The 27097-nt window shown below is 47.3% G+C and overlaps 1 protein-coding gene across 4 annotated transcripts in view; it reads right to left on the reverse strand.

Annotated features, from left to right (window-relative positions):
* The window catches only part of smg5 (SMG5 nonsense mediated mRNA decay factor), a 73358-nt gene that overhangs the window by 9004 nt on the left and 37257 nt on the right, over positions 1 to 27097 (reverse strand). The window contains exons 8-19 of one of the 4 annotated variants that reach the window (XM_072460148.1): positions 23615 to 23740; positions 18421 to 18489; positions 14347 to 14570; positions 9447 to 9584; positions 8569 to 9372; positions 8328 to 8500; positions 8191 to 8263; positions 5842 to 6020; positions 5564 to 5722; positions 5435 to 5494; positions 2586 to 2739; positions 2417 to 2507 (exon numbers count right to left, since the gene is read on the reverse strand). In XM_072460148.1, coding sequence (XP_072316249.1) covers positions 2417 to 2507; positions 2586 to 2739; positions 5435 to 5494; positions 5564 to 5722; positions 5842 to 6020; positions 8191 to 8263; positions 8328 to 8500; positions 8569 to 9372; positions 9447 to 9584; positions 14347 to 14570; positions 18421 to 18489; positions 23615 to 23740 — 2250 coding nt within the window. Of the gene's footprint in view, positions 1 to 2416; positions 2508 to 2585; positions 2740 to 5434; positions 5495 to 5563; positions 5723 to 5841; positions 6024 to 8187; positions 8264 to 8327; positions 8501 to 8568; positions 9373 to 9446; positions 9585 to 14346; positions 14571 to 18420; positions 18490 to 23614; positions 23741 to 27097 lie in introns of all 4 variants that reach the window. The other 3 variants (XM_072460146.1, XM_072460145.1, XM_072460147.1) reach the window with 3 other exon arrangements.

Raw genomic sequence — 27097 nt, forward strand, 5'->3', positions numbered from 1 at the left:
AACTCTGTTACATCTAGTGTTTTGAATGTTCTGGACACCATCGCCCCTATAAAGGCTAAAATGGTTAAAAATAAGCAGAAGGCGCCGTGGAGAAATGATGATTCGGTCAGGGCACAGAAAAGGGAGTGCCGCAGGGCCGAACGGAAATGGCGCAAGTCAAAGCTCCAGGTTCAAAAAGAGATTTACAAAGAAAAGCTGAATATGTACAACCTAATCTTATGTAGAACTAGGGAAAGATATTTTTCTGAAATAATTGGAAGCTGCAGTAACAACTCGCGTGTCCTGTTTGCCACAGTAAACAGATTAACAAACCCTCCAGCTCAGCTGCAGTTAGAACTCATTTCCACATCCAAGTGTAATGAGTTTGCATTATTCTTTAATGACAAAGTTCAGGGCATTAAAAATGCTATAAATCCCACAATGCAAAAAATTACCCTAAAACCACCAAGACACTTAGAGCTGACTCACTTTGCACCAGTAACTGACAAAACTTTCCATGAGATCATCACCAGTCTGAGTTCATCTACATGCTGCCTTGATGTGTTACCCACCAAATTTCTAAAGTCTGTGCTGAACAGTTTGTTAGCACCACTCACTCACATAGTTAACATGTCGCTTCAATCTGGAACATTCCCAATGTCTTTGAAAACTGCGGTCATAAAGCCTCTCCTAAAGAAGAGCAGTCTTGATGCCGCAGTACTGAGTCATTACCGGCCCATCTCTAATCTGCCATTTTGGGGCAAAGTCCTTGAAAAGGTTGTTTACCAACAGCTCACAGATTTCCTCTTAATAAACAACTCATTTGATGTTTTTCAGTCAGGTTTTAGACCTCATCACAGCACTGAGACTGCTCTTGTCAAGGTGACAAATGACATCCGCCTGAACACTGACACGGGCAAAGCCTCAGTCTTAATTCTGTTAGATCTGAGTGCTGCTTTTGACACTGTCGATCATGGGATCCTCTTACAGAGACTAGAGGACTGGGTGGGCATCACTGGCACTGCCCTAAACTGGTTAAGGTCCTATCTGGAAGACAGGAAGTACTTTGTTGAAATTGGTAGCTGTGTCTCAGACCACATGACCCTGACCTGTGGAGTGCCCCAAGGGTCAGTCCTGGGTCCCCTTCTGTTCAACCTCTACATGCTGCCGTTGGGTCAGTTGATACGCAGTGAAAATGTGTCCTATCACAATTATGCAGACGACACTCAGATCTATGTTTCACTATCGGCAGGTGACTATGGACCAGTGGATTCACTCTGTCACTGCATCCAACAGATCAGTTTGTGGATGCAAAACAACTTTCTCCAGCTGAACTCAGACAAGACTGAAATAATCGTTTTTGGCCCACAGAAACAAAGAGAAAGTGTTAGCGGCCACCTCCAGAGTCTCGCTCTAAAACCTACAAACCAAATTAGAAATCTGGGGGTAATAATGGACTCAGACTTGAACTTTAATAGCCACGTCAAATCAATAACATCAGCAGCTTTTTACCATCTAAAAAACATTGCCAAAATCAAAAATATAGTGTCAAAACCAGATTTAGAGAGACTTATCCACGCGTTTGTCTCCAGTAGATTAGACTACTGTACCGGCCTGCTCACTGGTCTCTCCAAACGAGCTGTAAAACAGCTGCAGTTCATCCAGAACGCTGCTGCTCGGGTCCTGACTAGAACCAGGAAGTACCATCCCATTAGTCCTGTTCTCAGGTCTCTGCACTGGCTCCCTGTGGCTCAGAGAATAGACTTTAAAGCAGCTCTGCTTGTGTACAAGTCTCTCCATGGCCTAGCACCAAAGTACATCTTGGATATGTTAGTGCCATATGAACCATCTCGGACTCTGAGGACCTCAGGGACCGGCCTCCTGCTGGTGCCCAGAGTCAGGACAAAACATGGGGAATCTGCGTTTCAGTTTTATGCAGCTAAAATCTGGAACAGTCTTCCTGAAGATGTGAGACAGGCTTCTACTCTGACAATGTTCAAATCTAAGCTAAAAACTGTTTTGTTTAGCTGCGCATATGACTAAAAGGATTTTTTCTTTGCACTCTTCTCTTTTGTTTGTGATTTTATTAGTTTAGAAAATCAGTTGGATTGATAATTTTTAATTTAGTTAATTTTATTGTATTTCTGTAATTTCTTTGTGATTTGAATGCATTTTTCCTGCTGTGAAGCACTTTGAATTGCCTTGTGTATGAAATGTGCTCTACAAATAAACTTGCCTTGCCATTATTCTGGTATTATTGTGTACCTATCGCAAAAACACATTCTTAGTTCGTGAATTTTGTTCACTGACTTTTCCTATATCTAAGATTGTAATACGTACAATATGTACTGAAGTGTGAAGTGCCTTGAGATTCCGAGCCATATTCCTAGTGTAATACGGTCATATTGCTCAGCTCGAGTAAAGAAGAGAAGCAAACCTGTTGCCTTTCCGAAACTCTGTTTCCAGAAAGCGGATCCCATCTCTGGCCCCCGGAGTGTCCTTTTTCAATCTGTCCAGGCCGTCAATCACTGCAAGACACATGACTGTTATGATGCATGTGCTGAGGTCACAGAGGAGCTGTGGGCTGTGGGATGGGGGTGTTGTACCAGTGCGGGGGATGATGAGAATGAAGCAGCCGCTGTTAGCCAGCTGCCGGAGGAGGGGGAGGTGCTGGCACAGGGCCGCTGTGTCCGGGACCAGGTATGGAGACGATAGGGCTTTGGGCTGCTGCAGAGTGCCCTCCAGTTGGGACACCTCCAACTGCACACAGAGCAACCAGAACACATGGAGAGAGAGCATCAAACTGGAACCATGCAGGGCAAACAAATGTGATGACAGAAAAGCTAGAAAAACACAGGTTGACAATCCCTGGCCCCACGACTGGCTCACTTTAGAGAATAAATAAATAAATATAAAATATACCGGGATTATACTTTTAAAGGTTGATCTGAGGATTTGGCATTGTTTATGTTGTAATTTGGTGTGTACACCCTGCGATTTAACAAGTTCTCCCAATTATGGAGTCGCCTGAAATGTATGCGTCAGACAAACATTTGGAATTCACAAATTGTATGATTATTTAACATGAGGCGAGTTTTTAATAAGTTGTTTCACGAGCACGCATACGTCAAAAACGGAGATTCTAAAAAATTTATATATATTTATTTTTCCTGTTTTCGCCCAATGTCAGAGCTTAGATTAACATGAAGGATGCGGGGTGGGCGTGGCTTCGGCTCATTGAACTCGTGTTTGAACGAGGAAATGAAGAATACGCGTCTTGATTGATTATATCAGAATCATTTTGTCGTTGCCATTTAAGTTAGGTTAAGTAGCTCGTCTGTGGAGACACGTGGACATGTCCGGCTCGTCTGTGGAGACACGTGGACATGTCATGTGGACATGTCCGGCTCGTCTGTGGAGTCATGTGGACATGTCCGGCTCGTCTGTGGAGTCACGTGGACATGTCCGGCTCGTCTGTGGAGTCATGTGGACATGTCCGGCTCGTCTGTGGAGTCATGTGGACATGTCCGGCTCGTCTGTGGAGTCATGTGGACATGTCATGTGGACATGTCCGGCTCGTCTGTGGAGTCACGTGGACATGTCACGTGGACATGTCCGGCTCGTCTGTGGAGTCACGTGGACATGTCCGGCTCGTCTGTGGAGTCATGTGGACATGTCCGGCTCGTCTGTGGAGTCATGTGGACATGTCCGGCTCGTCTGTGGAGTCATGTGGACATGTCCGGCTCGTCTGTGGAGTCATGTGGACATGTCATGTGGACATGTCCGGCTCGTCTGTGGAGTCACGTGGACATGTCACGTGGACATGTCCGGCTCGTCTGTGGAGTCACGTGGACATGTCACGTGGACATGTCACGTGGACATGTCCGGCTCGTCTGTGGAGTCACGTGGACATGTCACGTGGACATGTCACGTGGACATGTCACGTGGACATGTCACGTGGACATGTCCGGCTCGTCTGTGGAGTCACGTGGACATGTCACGTGGACATGTCACGTGGACATGTCACGTGGACATGTCCGGCTCGTCACATGGACATGTCACGTGGACATGTCCGGCTCGTCTGTGGAGTCACGTGGACATGTCACGTGGACATGTCACGTGGACATGTCACGTGGACATGTCCGGCTCCTCTGTGTGATAGATTCCTACGCCACAGTCACTGTGCGGCTCAATAAGACATTTTCATTCATGTCACACTTTGTGTTCCTGTCAAGACTCAATTAAGTTTATCAAAGCGACTTGTTTGGTCACGGGAGGATTCATTTTGTGAGAAGCTCAGTCTGGGACGACTTTCTGTCAGTCTGGGACGACTTTCTGTCAGTCTGGGACTACTTTCTGTCAGTCTGGGACTACTTTCTGTCAGTCTGGGACGACTTTCTGTCAGTCTGGGACGACTTTCTGTCAGTCTGGGACTACTTTCTGTCAGTCTGGGACTACTTTCTGTCAGTCTGGGACTACTTTCTGTCTGTCTGGGACGACTTTCTGTCAGTCTGGGACGACTTTCTGTCAGTCTGGGACGACTTTCTGTCAGTCTGGGACTACTTTCTGTCAGTCTGGGACTACTTTCTGTCAGTCTGGGACTACTTTCTGTCAGTCTGGGACTACTTTCTATCAGTCTGGGACTACTTTCTGTCTGATCTCTGTGAGTTCCACCTTCCATTAAACAGTTAGTTTATGACATTGAAGGCATTGTTGTACACTGCAGTATAATAAGAGTAATTTTCAATGTCTTGATAACTATAATGATGTAGATAATGTAGAGAGGTGGGAGTAGGGCCTATATTCTAAGAATCCAAGAAAATTATTTAGAATAAAAATGTATTTTTAAATTCAACTCCAACTTTTGGATGGTAGAAATGTGATTTGATAATGGGAAAATAAAATTGTATTTCTATTTTTATTCCGTGAAACAACAAATTAAAAAACTCTTGCCTGAGATATATATATAGATATAATATATATCTATATATATATATATATAAAACTAACTGTCACTCACCCTCCGCGGGTGGTCCCCTTTCAAGCTCGGGTTCTCCCCCAGAGGCCCCTGGGAGCTTAAGAGTTCTTCAGTATCTTTGCTGTTCCTGCACTTTTCTGGACTGAGATGTCTGATGTTTTTTCTGGATCTGCTCAAGTCATTTCTCCAGTTTGGGGGTCACTGCTATATCTATATCTATAGATATATATCTATTTTATTTTTTTAATCAGTAAGAATGCAAGAAAATCTAAATTGATGGGAGAAAGTGTGTAAGTAATTAACCCTAGAGTTTGGACCAGTCCATAGTTATCACACATCTCGCTGGAGCAGACAATGTAGAGCAGAGAATTTCCAGTGAACTGAAACCTGTTGTAAGCTGGACATGAGTTCCAGTGCTGTAACAGTACAAACACATCCTCCACACAGACGCAGTGAGAGAGTAAAGCTGGTACAGACCTGTAACCTGAGCTGGGCCATGTCCCTCATCAGACAGTTCCTGCGAGCCTCCTCTTCAGCCTGGAGACAAAACGTGATGATGTGGACTCATCATGGGTCATTATGAAGGCAGTGTAAAATAAAACTGACCATTCTGAAGTGGGCCTGGGCTTGCTGCAGCAGAGAATCTTGCTCAGACTGGCTGATGCTGGTGAAGATGCCTGCTTCAGGGTTGAAGTGAAGGATGTTGCCCTGGAGTTTGGTCAGGAAGTGCCCAAAGCTCCGAATGCAGCACACACGCACCACACACTGTCATAGTAACACACACATGAGCATCCACAGTGAGGTTTGAACAAGGACATGATGCTGTATATACATGTACTGTATACACTCTGTACGAACAGATTCAAGTGGAGGGCAGTGTGTACCTCCTGCAGGGAGCTGAGGTGAGGCCCGTGCTGGCTCCAGTTCAACCTCCTGTGGGCTGCGCTGAGGGGCGGGAGCAGTCTGAGGGCCCTGTCCTCTGGTAGCAGCACAGACTGGACCATGTCTGCCTGCTCACTGCTGCTCAGGAGCTGCAGCACCTCTGCACTAAGGCCCAGCTCTGCTGCACAACACAACACACACTGAGGACAGCAGCACAAAAGGGCTTCTCATAGTTTCCTCAACACTCACTTAAAGATGGGCTGCAGCGTAAGTGGAATACAGCTTTCATTTATTCACAACGAAGTCTGGACGGTTAGTTTAAACAATGACAAAAACATTTCACGAGTTCATTCCGCCAAACCTGAAAACGCGCCATAGCAACCGCCTTGGTAACCGAATGCTTCAACCGCGGTCACAAAATCAGTCACGTCACACCGGGAACATGCTGTAGCCGACCTTCATTGTTCTAGTCTGAAATGTGCTTAACAGACCGGAATCTTACGATGACACAGATGCACTGCACTGCTCTGAAGAGGGAATCCCAGCGGCATGTGTGGCAAGTCTGGTCCAGTGCTACCGACAGTTCACAGAAGACAGTTTCCAAAACCTCGCAAAGTATAGACTTGGATATTCTAAGTTGCAAGATTTTTTCACCGTCGCAGTTGTCTGTGCTTTTGTAGTCGCCATATGCGGCTGTCTTACTGACGGCGATACAGCCGTGTGCGCGATACAGCCGTGTGCGCGATACAGCCGTGTGCCGATACAGCCGTGTGCGCGATACAGCCGTGTGCGCGATACAGCCGTGTGCGCGATACAGCCGTGTGCGCGATACAGCCGTGTGCGCGATACAGCCGTGTGCCGATACAGCCGTGTGCCGATACAGCCGTGTGCGCGATACAGCCGTGTGCGCGATACAGCCGTGTGCGCGATACAGCCGTGTGCGCGATACAGCCGTGTGCGCGATACAGCCGTGTGCGCGATACAGCCGTGTGCCGATACAGCCGTGTGCGCGATACAGCCGTGTGCGCGATACAGCCGTGTGCGCGATACAGCCGTGTGCGCGATACAGCCGTGTGCGCGATACAGCCGTGTGCCGATACAGCCGTGTGCGCGATACAGCCGTGTGCGCGATACAGCCGTGTGCGCGATACAGCCGTGTGCACGATACAGCCGTGTGCACGATACAGCCGTGTGCGCGATACAGCCGTGTGCGCGATACAGCCGTGTGCGCGATACAGCCGTGTTCGCGATACAGCCGTGTGCGCGATACAGCCGTGTGCGCGATACAGCCGTGTGCGCGATACAGCCGTGTGCGCGATACAGCCGTGTGCGCGATACAGCCGTGTGCGCGATACAGCCGTGTGCACGATACAGCCGTGTGCACGATACAGCCGTGTGCGCGATACAGCCGTGTGCACGATACAGCCGTGTGCACGATACAGCCGTGTGCGCGATACAGCCGGGTGCTGTTCTTCAACATATGATGTTCATCAACTGTTGAAATCCTCTCACTTGACGAGGTTTCACTTGTATTTTTGACACTATCACTGTCCACTTCAGTGTAAATAGTATCGGAATATACTAAGACTTGGACACTAACGGTCGACGAGGACTTGAAAACACAATTACAAGTCACTTTGCAGCACATGTAAACAAGAGTGTTCTATTTTGTTTTTATTCTGTTTACTTACCTGCTAATAGTATTACCTATTACCTAGTCTTGTGCTAGCTATTTTTACTTTATTTTATTCTATTATCATTATTTTATTATCATTATTTTATTATTATTATCTTATTTTTTATCTTTATCTTTTTATTTTTTATTTATCTATTTTATTTCCCAAGAGTTCTATTAAAGGTGGAATGGACGATTTTTTTTCAGCAAATTTTTGTATCATATTTCCTCGTGGCGTGGATAAACCATTTGTCCTGCCACGTATCAATCATAAAACGCACCTATCGCTCACCTGCAGCCGCGTCAGGCTCTTCCCCACGTTTCCCTCAGTGTACGGGGCAAAATGAAGACGGAGAAAGACAGTTCGAGCTGACGCAGAAGTGGACAGAAATCTACGGGAGACGAGAGATGTGATGCGCTCCGTTGCGCTAATAAACAAACACATGTGTGTGTTGTATCAGTCCACACGGGGGAGTGGCATGTGCACTTCCGCCTGCGTTCTCAAATCGCCGAAAAATCGTCCAATGCGCCTTTAAGAGTGTTTTTTTTTTTAAACTTCCTATAATCTGTCCTTTCCTCCTGTTCTACTGCGTTGTAACAACCACATTTCCCCTTGTGTGGATATTAAAGGATGATCTTATCTTTAACACGGTGTCTCACAGAACAGACTCACCACAGTCCAGCAGCTTGGAGGCGTCTGGAAGCAGGTTGAGCAGCACAGACAGGCGGTTCCAGAGACTCTGGGAACTCTGCACAGAGAAAACACTAAACACCACACTTCAGTACAAATATGTGAGTGAAAGTGTCACTTACCTGGGCACACATCAGGATAATGTCAGTATTTGTCCTCAGCCAATCTACAAACACCTTCACCACCTGAATCAAGCCCTGATTGGTCAGAATCTGCATCTTCTCCTGCAGAGTCTTTTCATGTGGCGTTGGCGAGGTGGTGTTCTGTTGGCTGCCCTCCGAGTCGGACTCAAAATCTACAAGAAAGATTAGATTTTTGGTTTTCTGCAGGAAGTTCCTCCTGACACATTGTATTGAGTCCTACCGGTGTCACTGGTTCCATTGGCCGTGCTGATGTCTGCCTCACTCTGACCAGGGCCCGTGTCCTGTGAGGGCAACGCAGTGTCACTTTGAGGCATGCTTGTGGGGGCCTGTGGGGTTTGTGGGGTTTGTGGGGTTTGCGGGGCACTTGGGGGCCTGAGTAGCAGGTTGCTGAAGGTGGGAGCTAGACGAAAGCAGCGTTTGGCCTGGAAGAGCTGGGAGGACATGGCCTGTAAGTTGGAGCTAATGCTGGGGTCTGAGTGTATGAGGGGCCCATTGGTGGTGGGAATGGGCTCCTCTCTTGGGGCCTCTTCTCTCTGAGCTGGGCCCTGGGGCTCGGAGCTCTCCTCCATGTCCTCCAAGTCTGAGCGAGACTCCTGACTGTTCATGTCCGAGTCTGTCTCCACGTCAAAGGCCGTGCCTCCGTCCTCGTCCTCTGAGCCACTGTCCCAGCTGGCCTGGCCCCTCACGGCCCCTCTCTTGGGCTCCCTCTTCAGGACAGGAGGGTTGGTGGTGCTGGGCTTTGGGCTTGGGGCGGTGTTGACTCCTTCCTCCTCCTCGTCCTCTTCACTGTCGAAGCCTTCGCTCAGGTCACTGTCGTCCTGCCCTGAGGTGTGTTTGCGTGGGCAGCGCCGGCGCCTAAGTCTGGACAGACGTGTGTACTTCTTCTTGTGCTTCTGCTTGTCCACATCAGGTGTGTCTGTGCAGAGCTCGTCCTTCTGCTCGCTCAGTGCGCTGTCCTGCTCCAGGGCCCCATTGTGCAGAGGCTTTTCTATCAGCTCTGAGACAGGAGCCAGGTCCACCTCATCTGAAACCAGTAAAAACAGCTGCTACACATGACAGCACAATTAACTGGGCTTAATATTGTGAAAAAGGCAATACCTGGGCCTTCGGTGTTGAGAGGAGGCACATGAGTCTCTGCCTCCTCCAGCTCAGCTTGCAGACGGATGTTGACATGGTTCACCAGGTGCGAGAACAAGGCCAGAGTGAAGGCGATAGATGCACTGTACTGCTTAGAGCCTGACAAACAGAAAAAGAACTGGTTGTTGCAACATTCTAGGGCTACAACAATTAAGTCGGCTATTGAGTCAATGAGTCAGATGATTATTTCTATTGAATATTGACACAGTTCAATACATTATCGGCCAAATAAAAGGTTGCAATATGGTGACTGAAGGCTTCTGTTAGATGAAAATCCGACCATATTTATTTTTTGACATTTGGATTTAATAATACCACTGCACTGTGTTAAGGAGAGAATGAATGGGGGCATTTATTGGGAGATTTTGGGTAACTAAAAATCTAGAAAAGATCTGTGTGAAGGAGTGGGAGGAGATCCCCGCTGCAGTGTGAGCAAACATACAGATCATCAAAAATCATACAATGTGATTTCTGGATGCTTTTATTTCCTCTCTCAGTGAAGCTGCACCTATGATCAACATGCTGTAACCCAAGTCAACATTTTTCATCTGGCTCGGTCGGTAGGCAAATTCTTATTTTTTTTACTTTGAAGACAAAAAAAAAGATCCAAATTTGGTCATTTTTTACTCGGAGTGACCACCAGGGGTCAGGCTTCAACAGTCAATGACGGAAAACGTCTCTCAACCCGATCAGGAGACTAAATCTCACGATTTTAAGATATTTCAATCGACCTTTTGTACGCCGCTATCTTTTATTTTGGTAGTGAAGGCGAGCGGGGGGAACATGCGGGGGACACGGGCCCCGCCATGTTTGTTGTGATGACGATGCTGGGCGTGTTTCAATCCCAGAATGCATTTGCGTAAGTCAAATTTCACACCCTGACAGAGGGTGACATTACTCTGGACATGTCAGTGGCGCCTGAACATGGTGTTCATTATGGACAATCCGTGGCTAGCACAGAAGTCCAATAACTGAACACCGCTCGGGTTCAGATCGGGGAAGCCGTTCTTCCCGATCACCCCTCTCCAGGTGCCACTGTCATTGCCCACGTGGGCGTTGCAGTCCCCCAGTAGAACAACGGAGTCCCCGGTCGGTGCACTGTCCAGTTCCCCTCCCAAGGACTCCAAGAAGGCCGGGTACTCTGCACTGCTGTTCGGCCCGTAGGCCGCAACAACAGTGAGAGACCTGTCCCCCACCCGAAGGTGAAGGGACGCGACCCTCTCGTCCTCCGGGGTGAAGTCCAACACGTGGCGGCTGAGGTGAGGGGCTATCAGCAAGCCCACACCAGCCCGCCGCCTCTCCCCGCGGGCAACAACAGAGAAGTGGAGCGTCCAGCCCCTCTCGAGGAGATGGGTTCCAGAGCCCAAACTGTGCGTGGAGGTGAGGCTGACTATATCTAGTCGGTATCGCTCAACCTCCCGCACAAGCTCAGGCTCTTTCCCCCCCAGCGAGGTGACATTCCATGTCCCCAGAGTTAGTCTCTGTGTCTGGAGATCTAGTCGCCGAGGCCCCTGCCGTCGACTGCCGCCCAGATCTCTCTGCACCGGCCCCTTAGGGATCCTCCTGCGGGTGGTGGGACCACGGGAGGGCGGCCCCACGTCGCTCTTTCGGGCTGTGCCTGGCCGGGCCCCGTGGGGTAAGACCCGGCCACCAGGCGCTCGCCATGGAGCCCCCATCCCAGGCCTGGCTCCAGGATGGGGCCCCGGTGACGCCGATCCGGGCGACGTAAACTGCCTTGTTTGTGTTGTCATCATAGGGAGCTTCTGAAGTGTCTTGGACACTCGGGTGAAGAGAGGGGCAGAGTTATCAACCGATCACCACCTGGTGGTGAGTTGGATCCGATGGCGGAGGAGGAAGCCGGACAGACTTGGCAGACCCAAGCGCATTGTGAGGGTCTGTTGGGAACGTCTAGTGGAGCCCTCTGTCAGTAGCACCTCCGGGAGAGCTTCTCCCATGTCCCGGGGGAGGCTGGGGACATTGAGTCCGAGTGGACCATGTTCTCCGCCTCCATTGTTGATGCGGCTGCTCGGAGCTGTGGTCGCAAGGTCTCCGGTGCCTGTCGTGGCGGCAACCCCCGAACCCGGTGGTGGACACCGGAAGTAAGGGATGCCGTCAGACTGAAGAAGGAGGCCTATCAGGCCACTCTGGCTTGTAGGTCTCCGGAGGTCATCGACGGGTATCGGCAGGCCAAGCGAGCCGCGGCTCGTGCTGTCGCAGAGGCAAAAACCCGGGCCTGGGAGGAGTTTGGGGAGGCCATGGAGGAGGACTATCGGTCGGCACCAAAGAAATTCTGGCAAACCGTCCGGCGCCTCAGGAGGGGGAAGCAGTGTCTCACCAACACCGTTTACGGTGCGGGTGGAGGCCTGCTGACCTCGACTGGGGATGTTGTCGGACGGTCGAAGGAATACTTTGAGGATCTCCTTAATCCCTCAGTCACGTCTTCCGAAGAGGAAGTAGAGACCGGGGACTCGGAGGCTGTCTCATCCATCACCCAAGCTGAAGTCACTCAGGTTGTTCGCAAACTCCTCGGTGGCAGGGCTCCGGGGGTGGATGAGATCCGCCCTGAGTACCTAAAGTATCTGGATGTTGTAGGACTGTCTTGGTTGACACGTCTGTGCAACATCGCGTGGCGTTCGGGGCCTCTGGACTGGCAGACCGGGGTGGTGGTCCCTCTGTTCAAGAAGGGGGACCGGAGGGTGTGTTTCAACTACAGAGGGATCACACTCCTCAGCCTCCCGGATAAGGTCTATTCCAAGGTACTAGAGAGGAGAATCCGACCGATAGTCGAACCTCGGATTCAGGAGGAGCAGAGTGGTTTTTGTCACGGTCGTGGAACACTGGACCAGCTCTATACCCTCCATCGGGTGCTCGAGGGTTCATGGGAGTTTGCCCAATCAGTCCACATGTCCTTTGTGGATCTGGAGAAGGCTTTCGACCGTGTCCACAAAGGGGTGTCCTTTGGGGGGTGCTCCGGGAGTACGGGGTCCGGGGCCCTTTGCTCAGGGCTGTCCGGTCCCTGTATGACCGGAGCAGGAGCTGTGTTTGCATTGCCGGCAGTAAGTCAGACCTGTTCCCAGTGCATGTTGGACTCCGCCAGGGCTGCCCTTTGTCACCGGTTCTGTTCATAATTTTTATGGACAGAATTTCTAGGTGCAGTCAGGCGTCGGAGGGTGTCCGGTTTGGGGACCACAGGACACCAACATCTCTGCTGTTTGCAGACGATGTTGTCCTGATGGCTCCATCAAACCCGGACCTGCAACATGCACTGGGACGGTTTGCAGCCGAGTGTGAAGCGGCTGGGATGAGAATCAGCTCCAAATCCGAGGTCATGGTTCTCGACCGGAAAAAGGTGGCTTGCCCTCTCCAGGTGGGTGGGGTGTCCTTGTCCCAAGTATCTCGGGGTCTTGGTCACGAGTGAGGGAAGGATGGAGCGTGAGATCGACAGGCGGATCGGTGCAGCGGCTGCAGTGATGCAGTCGCTGCATCGACTGTTGTGGTGAAGAAGGAGCTGAGTCGAAAAACAAAGCTCTCAATTTACCGGTCGGTCTACGTTCTGACCTCACCTATGGTCATGAGCTTTGGGTAGTGACCGAAAGAACAAGATCGCGGATACAAGCGGTCGAAATGAGTTTCCTCCGCCGTGTGGCTGGGCGCTCCCTTAAGAGATAAGGTGAGGAGCTCGGCCACACGGGGGGAGCTCGGAGTAGAGCCGCTGCTCCTCCACGTCGAGAGGAGCCAGCTGAGGTGGCTCGGGCATCTGTTCCGGATGCCTCCTGGGCGCCTCCCTCGGGAGGTGTTTCAGGCATGTCCCACCGGGAAGAGGCCCCGGGGAAGACCCAGGACACGCTGGAGAGACTATGTCTCTCGGCTGGCCTGGGAACGCCTCGGGATCCCCCCGGAGGAGTTAGAGGAAGTGTCTGGGGAGAAGGAGGTCTGGGAGTCCCTGCTCAGACTGCTGCCCCCGCGACCCGGCCCCGGATAAAGCGGCAGAAGATGGATGGATGGATGTCAGTGGCGCCGACAAGGGCAAACAAATTTGAAAGAGGCAATATGACGACTCCTACACACGCTCTTTTTCATTATAGACGTATGTGGAGGTCTGAAAATGAAGACACGCATGCGGTGCGCAGTGTCATATCAGTCCTTTGAGATGAAAGACATGTTTACCTGCGTGATAATAATATTCGACACGGTGGTTCAGGAAAGACCGCTCGCTGAGTCGGCGAAATAATTGAGAAATAAAAGATTTTGACGTTTTGTCAACAAAATGCTGATATTTTTTTTCAGTCGGCTAGTTTCATAGCGGCTTGGTCGGGTTACGGCAAACAGACATACTATTTTGCCTAGCCTGATCAAATAATGTTTGTTATAGTCTACTAGTCGATTAATCATTGCAGTCCAAGAACATTCATTGTGTAAGCCGATGAAAACAATAAATCTCCTATAGTTAGGGCCAATTCACAATTTGCAAGAAGTAAAAAGGTTGTTCTTGCACCTGGAGCTGTAAGAACAAGAACAAACTTATGTTGGGCTCAGACATTTTATACTTCAGAGGTTCTGCTGTTGTCACCAGCCTTTGAGGCCGAGGGCTACTTCAAGAGGACCAGGTATATTAATCATAAAATAATGGAAGATTAATTCATCACGGCAGGCATGTGCATGAAACTTGGTTAAAATGTAAAATGTGGTAACCGCGCCCACTTGAGCCCTTTTGGGGTTTTAGTGATCAAACCGCTGTGCCCTACTTTACACAGGCCTCAATCAAATCAGATTCTAGAAAGTGAATGCAACTAGATCGCTATAGCAACCACTAATGAAGGGAGCATACAGAAGAGTTCAAACTGTAATGCAAGCCACACACCTCCTCTCTTCAGGCTGTGGACCACCATCAGGCAGATGAGCACCATCTTGAAGAGCAGCGCGTCGGGCAGTGTGGGGCAGGGGCTGTCCACCATGTCGTTCTCCTCTGGTGCACAGGGCGAGTTCAGAGGGGCGCTGGGACACGGGGGGGGCAGGTAGAACAGCACCAGGTTAAAGTCCTCCAGCACATTCTGGCACAGGCTGGTCAGCTCCACGTCCACCAGGCTGCACAGCGGCACAGGAGACAGCATGTCATAATGTATACCATCTCAACAGGGTCTTATTTTGTTTAAAGGCATCACAACATTCAGCATTTTGACAGCGACTACTGAAATAGTATTTTTTAGAGAGTCAATGAGTAATGATTTCACATCTACAATGTGAAAGAGCTGATACATTCCAATTGTAAAAAGTCTACAACTCTGTGAATAGGGCTGTATTCAAAATATTGATACAGAAATATTGATAGAGCTGTGAATCGTGATACTTTTTTCTTTTAAAAAAGATTTTGTGGCCCTTAGGCTTTACTGACAGGAACGTATGGAGTGAAATGGGGGATGAGAGAGGAGGGACATGCTGTAAACTGTTGGAGTCGGGAATCAAACTCCCGACACTGCGGAGCCTGACATATGTGTACTGTGTATTAACTGCTCCAGTCCTGCTGTAGTCCTGACCAAGACTAGCACAAAGATCTGGACATGGTCCCCGGGCGCTGCTCCATAGAGGCCCCAGCGGCTGAAGATGGGGCAAATGCAGAGGACACATTTCCCTACAAGTACTTAAACCTCAGGTATGTCCAAACTACAGCCAGACCAATTTTTGTTGTCCATCTGGCTTCATGTTAAATTTGTCCAAACAACAAAAAGTAGTGCTTTTTAATGTAAAAAAGCATTTTGACGTTATACAAACCTAATATTAATGTTCCAAGTCTTATTTAAGGAGTGGAAGCTCATCAAAACTATGCCAAATGCAACATTTTGAAAGATTAACTTTCAAATTTGATATTGTCAGGTTGTTTGAAGCCCTCTGCTCCATAAAGTTGAAAAATGCGGCCCTTAGATAATCAAAACATGATTGTCAATAAACCTTCAACATTAGTTTTAATGAATATTTAAGGACACACTGAGTCAAACTTTGAGAACTGTGATACTCATCATACCGTGAACACATCGGGATATGCATTACCCAGCTGTAACTCACACAATAAAGGATCCAACTGTAATGCAAAAGCAGATTTCCAACGTCACGCTGCTGCTGCACAGACGTTGGGATCAAGCACACGTTTTACCACCGTACTTCTCGGCCTTAAAGCCGATACATTTTTTCCACGCTTTGAACCCTGCGGTTATTACAACGGTGTGTCTAATTGATAGATTTAACTGGCTAACGGCCACAAGCGTTTGACACACTGTAGAACGGGGGTGTCCACACATTTTCAAGCATACAAAGCGAGACGACATGACAATGAAGTGAATCATTGGAAATGTTGCATTTGATGTAGTTTTGATAAGACTCCACACCTTTAAAAAGACATGGAACATGAATACTAGGTCAGTAGCTCATCAAAATGGGTTTTATTTAAATCATTATTGCAGAATGTTTATAATTTTACAGTAAAAAGTACTACTTCTTGATGCCGCAGTACTGAAGCATTATTGATGCTACAGAGTCAGGACAGGTCCATCTCTAATCTGCCATTTTGGGGCAAAGTCCTTGAAAAGGTCGTTTACAACAGTCACAGATTTCCTCTTAATAAACAACTCATTTGATGTTTTTCAGTCAGGTTTTAGACCTCATCACACTGAGACTGCTGTTGTCATGGTGACTGAGACTGCTGTTGTCATGGTGACTGAGACTGCTGTTGTCATGGTGACTGAGACTGCTCTTGTCATGGTGACAGACTGCTGTTGTCATGGTGACAAATGACATCTGCCTGAACACTGACACGGGCAAAGCCTCAGTCTTAATTCTGTTAGATCTGATGCTGCTTTTGACACTGTCCATCATGGGATCCTCTTACAGAGACTAGAGGACTGGGTGGGCATCACTGGCCCCGCCCTAAACTGGTTAAGGTCCTATCTGGAAGACAGGAAGTACTTTGTGTCAGACCACATGACCCTGACCTGTGGGTGCCCCAAGGGTCAGTCCTGGGTCCCCTTCTGTTCAACCTCTACATGCTGCCGTTAGGTCACATGACACGCAGTGAAAATGTGTCCAATCACAATGATGCACAATGCACAGCGTGAAAGTATGTTTTTTGAATTCTTCTCTTTTATGTCTTATAAACTGTTTGGTGATTTCTGTAATTTCCTTTTTCATTTTTCCTGTCGTGTGAAGCACTGAATTGCTTTGTGTATGAAATGTGTTCTACAAATAAACTTGCCATGCCTACTTTTTGTTGTTTGTTGACATCAGTAGAAGCACTGTCCTGGGGACACACCTGTTTTTCTATATTTAAAGCTTCAAAACGCAGTGTTTTATTACAGTCAGACTCATATTCATGGAGACATGAGTCTAATGAGGAAGTGACTCGCACATGTGATATACGGCTCTGCTGTTTAGAATCCGCTGAATCTAATCTGCATTGAAATGAGACCTGACTCTCGAGTCAAAAGACACATGCCCATCACCAACATGAACATATTTATGTGTAAATATCTCATGTTACGTCACACTCACTCGATGAGTACGAGCTCAGGAGCAGATGATCCAGATGTGAAGACACAGAGTCATCAAGGACAGAGGAGACAGAGGGGACAGTAGGGACCGAGGGGAAAGTAGAGACCGGGGGGACAGTAAGGACAGAGGGGACAGTTCAGACGTGTTCTTTGTAAACTTCAAAATGCTGTTATTCTATTGAAATTAGTCTAATTAGTCCCTCAGAGAACCGCGAGACCCCCGGTCCAAAAGACGCATCACTATCACATTTATTTATGCGTAAATATCTCACGTTACATAGTGGGCACCTGCGGTTTATGACAGGTGCGGTTTATGACAGGTGCAGCCCGAATATGGACAAGTTCTATTTTCTTTGAAAATGCGCAGGTTCTCGTCAGGAGCGTTGTATAGCCCGAAAAGTACGGTATTTACCTTTCTAACTTTACATATGGTAAAGAGTTTGTGTGTCAAGTTGAAGTGTCTTTTATATCCCGCGACTGTTAGCTAACAAGCTGACTCAGCTTGTTAGCTGATGGTTAGCTAAAAAACTGTTGTGATGGGAATAGGATGCATTCCAGGCAACTGGCTGGCTGGGATTTTTCCTACCTCCAATTTTGTGTTAAATCTTAACCTTTTAACCTTCTTACGGTGCAATTGCTGCCTCATACCTGCCCAAAGTGATTTTTTTGATTAATTCCTGCATCTTTAGCTAGAGAACAGTCTCTATCCTTCCCCTCAGATGAGCAGATGGATGGGGGCTACTCACCAGGATGAGTCAGCCTGGTGAGGGCTGTACCTGTGACACGCCCCCCTCAGATTTATGCAGTACACGACTAATAGTTGCCCTGTGGAGATTCCCTGTCCACCTGAGCTGTGGATCTCTGCAGTTCCTCCAGAGTTCCCAGGGGCCTCTTGGCTGCATCTCTGACCAGAGCTCTCCTTGTTCAGATGTAAGTTTTGGTGGACGGCCATGTCTTGTAGGTTTGTAGTTGTGCCGTACTCTGTTTTCAGATGATGGACTGAACATTCAAAGCTTGGGAAATCTTTTTAAAACCTAACCCTGCATTACTTTCTCCCTGACCTCTGACCTCTGGTGTTCCTTGGACTTCATGATGCTGTTTGCTCCACAACATTCTCTTCACACACTTCTGTGGCCTTCACAGACCAACTGCATTTATGCTGAGATCAGATCACACACAGGTGGACGATTGAATCATGAGGTCAACGTTCTGACAGCAGCTGGAGACACTCAGGACAAACAGCCTGAATACTTTTGAATGCTAAAAATCATGCATAAGGAAAGGTTCCAGTGGTACGAATGCTATAAAACTACAATGTGAAATATTTGCATTAAAAAATAAATAGCCGATGAAATCATATCACGTGGTTGTCATGTTAACGACACAGATTGACGCACCTGTTCTTGGGCTGGAGGAGACTTTGGAGATACATGAAGCTCACCAGCAGCCGCTTGATGTCTTTGGACCTGAGGATGAGGAAAACAAGCTCATATCAGTCTGAGAGCACAAGTAGAGTCTTCAATCAACCGTTTCTTCAGGAGATACTACTGCACTGCCTCCATCTTTTTATCCTAAAAAAGATATATAAACAGATATTTACACACACAAAAAAAAATCTGTCCACAGGCAGCGTTTGCCTTTTGGTGCAATGTTCCATTTGTATCCATATCACCCGTATTCATTCATTGGTAATTGTCAACTGCTTCTATAACATATACAAACTATAAAAAATGAACAGCAGAAATACATTTGACTTTTAATTTCAACGGACATGGTTTAGATAGAGCTTTTTTGACGTGTGTCCATGCTGCTACGGGGATCAAAAAGGAAACTAACAAGAGAAAGTGGAAATAGGCCACCCACAGGGCCCGGCCAAACTTGGTTTGGACTTAATACATTTTGTGTTTCTCACACACCCAATAGGACAGTGGTCATTAAAGTCCAGAGGAAAGACACCACTATATTGGTCATTCTGAGGCTTGTTGCTTAGGATAATGTCCATTAATGTTGCTTTAAGAAGGTTTTTAGGGTCCGATTGGATTAAAACCTCTGCCTCCTTTGCTGAGTCTATCGCAATCGAACATCTTATAATTGTCCAATGAGATGTCAGCGTCAGAGATCCTAGAGGTGAACCATGTTTCAGCGAATACAAATACATCCCACATGTCAATCATGCCATGTGTCCTACTGCACACCTGCAGCCTGGTTCCCATAGCAGCACGTTTCCCTGGCTGCACATGTGTGTTTGATATGTCGGTGTGTGTTTAGAGAGTTCCTTCAGTTACAGGACAAAATGACCTCAGAGAAAGACTGTGTTCCAGCTCAGAAGAGACGAAAGATGCGATCTGTTGCGCTAATAAACAAACACACGTGTAGCAGCGAGGCTGTTGCTGCTGGGCTGGAGTGTGGCGAGTGTGGTGACCGTGGTGAGCGAGCGCAGGCGCATTTTAAAAAAACTGACTAACAGTCGCTTGAGTTCTCAAATTGGTGAAAAATTCTCTATTATTCCTTTAAGACATTAGGTCCCTCTCCTTTATTTTTATTATGTACAATGTTTTTAATTTAGGGTACTGTGCTGATGGCTAAATACAGGCCGCGAAATAGACGGGGGCCCGGGGCCCGTAAGCAGTCAACAAGCCACAGTATTTATTTGACAAGCTTTGGTATTTAACAGAACTCTTAGGGATCATCTCAAAATGGGTTGAAGCTGAAAAGACTTATTACTAATTGTTTTGAAATGCTAAAAAACTCTCAGCAACGAGGGTTAGGGTTAACATTAGGCGGCGAGTGCGTGCGCGGAGCATGGCGGGAGCGCTGCGCTCATGGTAAGCGCTGCGGCGCGCCGTGGCCCGCGCAGGGAGCGGGGCGGGCGCGCAGCAGGCGTCGCCAACGTGGCTGGTGCAGAAAAGTTGGAAAAGCTTTTTTGCTGCAAGACGCGGCGCAGCAAATGATCAAGAGATTTGGCTCTAGTCACGTGCTACGCACTGACCGGAAGAAGGAAACAAAACAAACCCGCAAGAGGTTTTGGCCAATCACAGAAGACGTGAGATTCTCACTGAGACAAAAGGGCGAGTCCTGCTCCTGTCACTCTGACATGTCTCAGGTCTAAACTCAGGCAATTGGCAATGACAGGTTTTGACAAGAAACATGAGTTTCTCACTCTCTCATCCTCTTGAGACTGTCTCAATGTGGTCATCTCACAGTTTGGGTTGAATGGGACGGTCGTAGGGCCCCTAGGGCCCCTAGGGCCCGTGGACCATGAGTAAACAAACATGAGTGACAGGTGACATTATTTGGAGAGTTCATAACTTCTAAATATAAACATATAAAGGATGTTCAGGGATGTTCACTGGAGGTGAAGCAGCTCCATCAAGCTACTATCGTTTTATCAACACATAACATTTTATGTGAAGCCAGACTTAAGTCTTTCTTGGGGGGGGGGGGGTTTGTGATTTTATTCATTCCTGCTGCAGCAGAACTTATGAGATCTCCTTGTGTCAAATGCTGTAAACTGTATTTATTTTGTATCTAAGAAACATGATTATATTGAATGAAACAGTTTTAAAGATCATGATCTCTGGTTTATATGATTCAGTATTTGTGCTCTTCATATCAAATTAAATTGTTTTACATGCTAATTAAACCAGGTTTAAAACAACAAAATGTATCTTGTTCTTATGACGCTGCGATGCCGCGTGCGCTTGTGGGCCCCTGAAATTGCTGAGGGGCCCCTATCTTTTTTAGGTAGGGGGCCCCCCTGGCCCCTAACTTTGAAAATCTATTTCTCAGCCTGAAATATATTTTTTTTTGTCAAAATTGTTTTTTCTTTAGGTTCAATGGTTTTTAATACATTTTAATATTTATTTTAGCCAAAATCCATTGAACACCGGCAGAAACCCTGATCAAACCAGGGTCAAATGTATGTCTCATTTTGAAGGTGCTAATGAGGAGGAGAAAAGACTGACACAGAAGGTGAAGGGTGTTTAGCATGTTTTCTCATACCTTTATTCATCTTTGGCAACATTGATAGAATAGTTCAAAACGGTGCTTGAGGAGGTCCTTGTTTGGATGATTACTCTGGTGTGTTCTTTTACTCAGATTTTTGCAGCATTTTTAAATAGTTCTTATTATATTTATACATACATATAAAACTTTGCATAAAGCTAAAATCATCTCCCAGCACAAGTGAAGATGTGGCCAGCCTGACCAGGAGGGTCAGAGTGTGATCTGTTTGAAAGTGCTGCGCTCAACTATAGACATTGAGTTCTGAAATCCTTTATCATATTTATTTGTATTATTTTATAATATTTATTTTGTATTAAAAATGGACTGGAGCCTGTATTTGTTTTCATGTAAGGAAGTAAATATATGTGTGCACTAGTCCAGACCCAGGCTTTTAGCTAGAGGGCCGTCTTCCCGTTTTTTGGACGGCGTATCTCGACATGTGGACGGGCATTTTCGATGTCAAGGACGGTGTAATTTTTATTAATACATTTTAGAAAAGGGACTATCATCATTGAATCGGGCCGGGAAGCGCTTGACGATAGTCCGCCGTGGTCCGCGCCATGACAGTTTACTGTTTTCAAGTGAAAATTTGCATGCTGCCAGCTGATTGGTCGACAAAGTTTGTGTGCTTAGCTCTGATTAGCTGCCGAGCCGTGGTCTGGAAAATGCCAAAGATCCACGGCCAAATCCCATGTCAAATACGGCGTGATACGCTGCTCCTCAGTGTCAGAGTGTGATCCGCACGAGAGGCGCAGGCGGCGCCAGAGCATGTGAAGTCAATATGATACGAGAGGCGTGCGGGCGCCGCTCTAGATCGCCGTGCAGGCGCCTACGCGTTAATTTGTAAAAGCATCGAAAAAAGGTCGTGATAAACATATTGGCTTTCCATAGCCTCTGGTTGAACGGGGTGTTTTCAAATCCTAGCTAAACGCCTGTCCAGACCTATTGTAAAAGCAGCTCTCTGTGGACTGTTAACATGCTAAAAGTGAGCTTTGGAAAAGCTCTGAAAAGCGCTTATAAACTCTGTGGGTTAGGGTGAGGGTGAATAATTGGAATACTCAGAATGCATTAAGGTAAGTGAACAATACATGTGGACCTCTGCAGAGTTCAGGAAAAAGCTCAGGTACAGAACCTTTAAAGGTGCCATAACATGCTTTTTTCACGTTTCGTAGTCTATCCTAAGTGTATAATTGATAATAATAAGGGTTGTGCAACACCCTTAACATAATAGTTAAGAAATATCACCCAGACCTTGGACCAACCCGGAAATGCAAACGGCTTGGTTTGATATTCGCCCCCACCCTTGTGAAGAGAGATCTGGCTCCCTCGCCCAACCCGTGACGTAGTCTCAGAGCGTGTGTGTGCCCCGCCCACGCGTGACGTAGTCTCAGAGAGAGCGTGTGTGTGCCCCGCCCACCCGTGACGTAGCCTCAGAGCACGTGTGTGCCCCGCCCACCCGTGACGTAGTCTCAGAGCACGTGTGTGCCCCGCCCACCCGTGACGTAGTCTCAGAGCGCGTGTGCCCCGCCCACCCGTGACGTAGTCTCAGCGAGAGCGTGTGTGCCCCGCCCACCCGTGACGTAGTCTCAGCGAGAGCGTGTGTGCCCCGCCCACCCGTGACGTAGTCTCAGAGAGCGCGTGTGTGCTCCGCCCACCCGTGACGTAGTCTCAGAGAGCGCGTGTGTGCTCCGCCCACCCGTGACGTAGCCCCACAGCTGTCTGCTCCGCGCTGCGCCGCTCCTGCCGCGCGACTGAGTGAGAAAAGATAGAACTTCAGATCAACACTACTTTGAGCCGAAATAAATCTGGTGTTTATTCTACAGCGTGCGCAGAACAGATATATCTATAGATATATCTATATATATAATATATATATAGATATATATATATATATATATGTAAGTCTTATGTCCATTGCGCTCTTATTTCCTGGTTTTTCGGTATCGGATAGAACTTCTCTCCGTTTATTTTCCCGGTTGCTGCATCAACTGCCACATAAACCTTCACCATTGTGATAATAGTAAAGAGTGCGATATCATTCATGAAGTTTTGGGCCTCTTTGAGCCGTGTTTCATCGTAAATCGAAGCAGAAAAACTCCGGAATGGGCTTGTGGGGAGACAGCAGCGCGGAGCAGCACGGAGCCGGGGGAAGAGGGCGGGAGGCGGCAGACGGCAGACGGGAGGGGTGAGGGGGGATAATGACGCGTGCTTGTAGTTATGACGCGGTCTTGCCCCACCGCCCGTCAGTTTGGAGATTCGAGGAAAGGAGATAGTCTGTAATATAGCTAAACACTGCAGGAATCAATCAAAAAAAACACTCTGGACATATATGAAGCACAAATAGCAATGTAAGAAGGTTAAAAGCTCTGAAAAGTCGATTTTGCATGTTATGGGACCTTTAACCTTCATTCAACCCATTGTGCTCAAGTCTCATTCACTAAAGTGAGCCGAGTGGACCGCAGCACACCTCAAACTAGTGTTGTGATTAGTGCTGTGGTCATTATTCACCTTCTGAGGCTGGTTTATCCTTCATAAAAGTACAAGAGAACCAAAGCGTGCTAATATAGTGGTGTTCTAGAGTCGTACCTCTGTCGAGAAGGGGACAGCTTCTTCAGCTCGTGCTTCTTCACCTGTTGGTACATCTTGGCAGCTTTGTCGAAAAGGCGTTTGAGGTTCCCAAAAGCTCCCTCAAAGGGGGTCTCTGATTGAATACTGCCACAGAGAGCACAGGGCAAAGGTCATGCATCAGGGCAAAGGTCATGCATCAGCAGTCATGTATTGTGTTTCACTGGCTCGCAGACGTGCACAGATAATGTAACAGAACAGAAGTGCTGAATCAGCATGAGCACTAAACTGTAAATCTGAGGTAAATGAAGTTATAGATTTTGTTCTGAATGTTCCAAAGATATTTGAGAGACGTCTTCTACATGTGAGAGACACGTGACACAAAGTCTTCTACATGTGAGAGACACGTGACACAAAGTCTTCTACATGTGAGAGACACGTGACACAAAGTCTTCTTTATGTGAGAGACACGTGACACAAAGTCTTCTGCATGTGAGAGACACGTGACACAAAGTCTTCTACATGTGAGAGACACGTGACACAAAGTCTTCTGCATGTGAGAGACACGTGACACAAAGTCTTCTGCATGTGAGAGACACGTGACACAAAGTCTTCTGAATGTGAGAGACACGTGACACAAAGTCTTCTACATGTGAGAGACACGTGACACAAAGTCTTCTACATGTGAGAGACACGTGACACAAAGTCTTCTACATGTGAGAGACACGTGACACAAAGTCTTCTACATGTGAGAGACACGTGACACAAAGTCTTCTACATGTGAGAGACACGTGACACAAAGTCTTCTACATGTGAGAGACACGTGACACAAAGTCTTCTTTATGTGAGAGACACGTGACACAAAGTCTTCTGCATGTGAGAGACACGTGACACAAAGTCTTCTACATGTGAGAGACACGTGACACAAAGTCTTCTGCATGTGAGAGACACGTGACACAAAGTCTTCTGCATGTGAGAGACACGTGACACAAAGTCTTCTGAATGTGAGAGACACGTGACACAAAGTCTTCTACATGTGAGAGACACGTGACACAAAGTCTTCTACATGTGAGAGACACGTGACACAAAGTCTTCTACATGTGAGAGACACGTGACACAAAGTCTTCTACATGTGAGAGACACGTGACACAAAGTCTTCTACATGTGAGAGACACGTGACACAAAGTCTTCTACATGTGAGAGACACGTGACACAAAGTCTTCTACATGTGAGAGACACGTGACACAAAGTCTTCTACATGTGAGAGACACGTGACACAAAGTCTTCTGCATGTGAGAGACACGTGACACAAAGTCTTCTGCATGTGAGAGACACGTGACACAAAGTCTTCTACATGTGAGAGACACGTGACACAAAGTCTTCTATATGTGAGAGACACGTGACACAAAGTCTTCTACATGTGAGAGACACGTGACACAAAGTCTTCTACATGTGAGAGACACGTGACACAAAGTCTTCTGCATGTGAGAGACACGTGACACAAAGTCTTCTGCATGTGAGAGACACGTGACAAAGTCTTCTGCATGTGAGAGACACGTGACACAAAGTCTTCTGCATGTGAGAGACACGTGACACAAAGTCTTCTGCATGTGAGAGACACGTGACACAAAGTCTTCTGCATGTGAGAGACACGTGACACAAAGTCTTCTGCATGTGAGAGACACGTGACACAAAGTCTTCTACACGTGAGAGACACGTGACACAAAGTCTTCTACATGTGAGAGACACGAGACAAAGTCTTCTGCATGTGAGAGACACGAGACACAAAGTCTTCTACATGTGAGAGACACGTGACACAAAGTCTTCTACATGTGAGAGACACGTGACACAAAGTCTTCTGCATGTGAGAGACACGTGACACAAAGTCTTCTGCATGTGAGAGACACGTGACACAAAGTCTTCTGCATGTGAGAGACACGTGACACAAAGTCTTCTACATGTGAGAGACACGTGACACAAAGTCTTCTGCATGTGAGAGACACGTGACACAAAGTCTTCTACATGTGAGAGACACGTGACACAAAGTCTTCTGCATGTGAGAGACACGTGACACAAAGTCTTCTACATGTGAGAGACACGTGACACAAAGTCTTCTACATGTGAGAGACACGTGACACAAAGTCTTCTGCATGTGAGAGACACATGACACAAAGTCTTCTGCATGTGAGAGACACGTGACACAAAGTCTTCTACATGTGAGAGACACGTGACACAAAGTCTTCTGCATGTGAGAGACACGTGACACAAAGTCTTCTACATGTGAGAGACACGTGACACAAAGTCTTCTACATGTGAGAGACACGTGACACAAAGTCTTCTACATGTGAGAGACACGAGACACAAAGTCTTCTACATGTGGGAGACACGTGACACAAAGTCTTCTGCATGTGAGAGACACGTGACACAAAGTCTTCTACATGTGAGAGACACGAGACAAAGTCTTCTGCATGTGAGAGACACGAGACACAAAGTCTTCTACATGTGAGAGACACGAGGCACAAAGTCTTCTACATGTGAGAGACACGTGACACAAAGTCTTCTGCATGTGAGACACGAGACACAAAGTCTTCTACATGTGAGAGACACGTGACACAGTCTTCTGCATGTGAGAGACACGTGACACAAAGTCTTCTACATGTGAGAGACACGAGACACAAAGTCTTCTACATGTGAGAGACACGAGACAAAGTCTTCTGCATGTGAGAGACACGTGACACAAAGTCTTCTACATGTGAGAGACACGTGACACAAAGTCTTCTGCATGTGAGACACGAGACACAAAGTCTTCTACATGTGAGAGACACGTGACACAAAGTCTTCTACATGTGAGAGACACGTGACACAAAGTCTTCTGCATGTGAGACACGAGACACAAAGTCTTCTACATGTGAGAGACACGTGACACAGTCTTCTGCATGTGAGAGACACGTGACACAAAGTCTTCTACATGTGAGAGACACGTGACACAGTCTTCTGCATGTGAGAGACACGTGACACAAAGTCTTCTACATGTGAGACACGAGACACAAAGTCTTCTACATGTGAGAGACACGAGACAAAGTCTTCTGCATGTGAGAGACACGAGACACAAAGTCTTCTACATGTGAGAGACACGTGACACAAAGTCTTCTGCATGTGAGACACGAGACACAAAGTCTTCTACATGTGAGAGACACGTGACACAAAGTCTTCTGCATGTGAGAGACACGAGACACAAAGTCTTCTACATGTGAGAGACACGTGACACAGTCTTCTGCATGTGAGAGACACGTGACACAAAGTCTTCTACATGTGAGAGACACTTGACACAGTCTTCTGCATGTGAGAGACACGTGACACAAAGTCTTCTGCATGTGAGAGACACGTGACAAAGTCTTCTGCATGTGAGAGACACGTGACACAAAGTCTTCTACATGTGAGAGACACGTGACACAAAGTCTTCTACATGTGAGAGACACGAGAGACAAAGTCTTCTACATGTGA

The sequence above is a fragment of the Eucyclogobius newberryi genome, unplaced genomic scaffold (genome assembly GCF_026437365.1).
Source record: "Eucyclogobius newberryi isolate DKJ021-1_F unplaced genomic scaffold, fEucNew1.0.hap1 SCAF_3, whole genome shotgun sequence".
Taxonomy (NCBI): domain Eukaryota; kingdom Metazoa; phylum Chordata; class Actinopteri; order Gobiiformes; family Gobiidae; genus Eucyclogobius; species Eucyclogobius newberryi.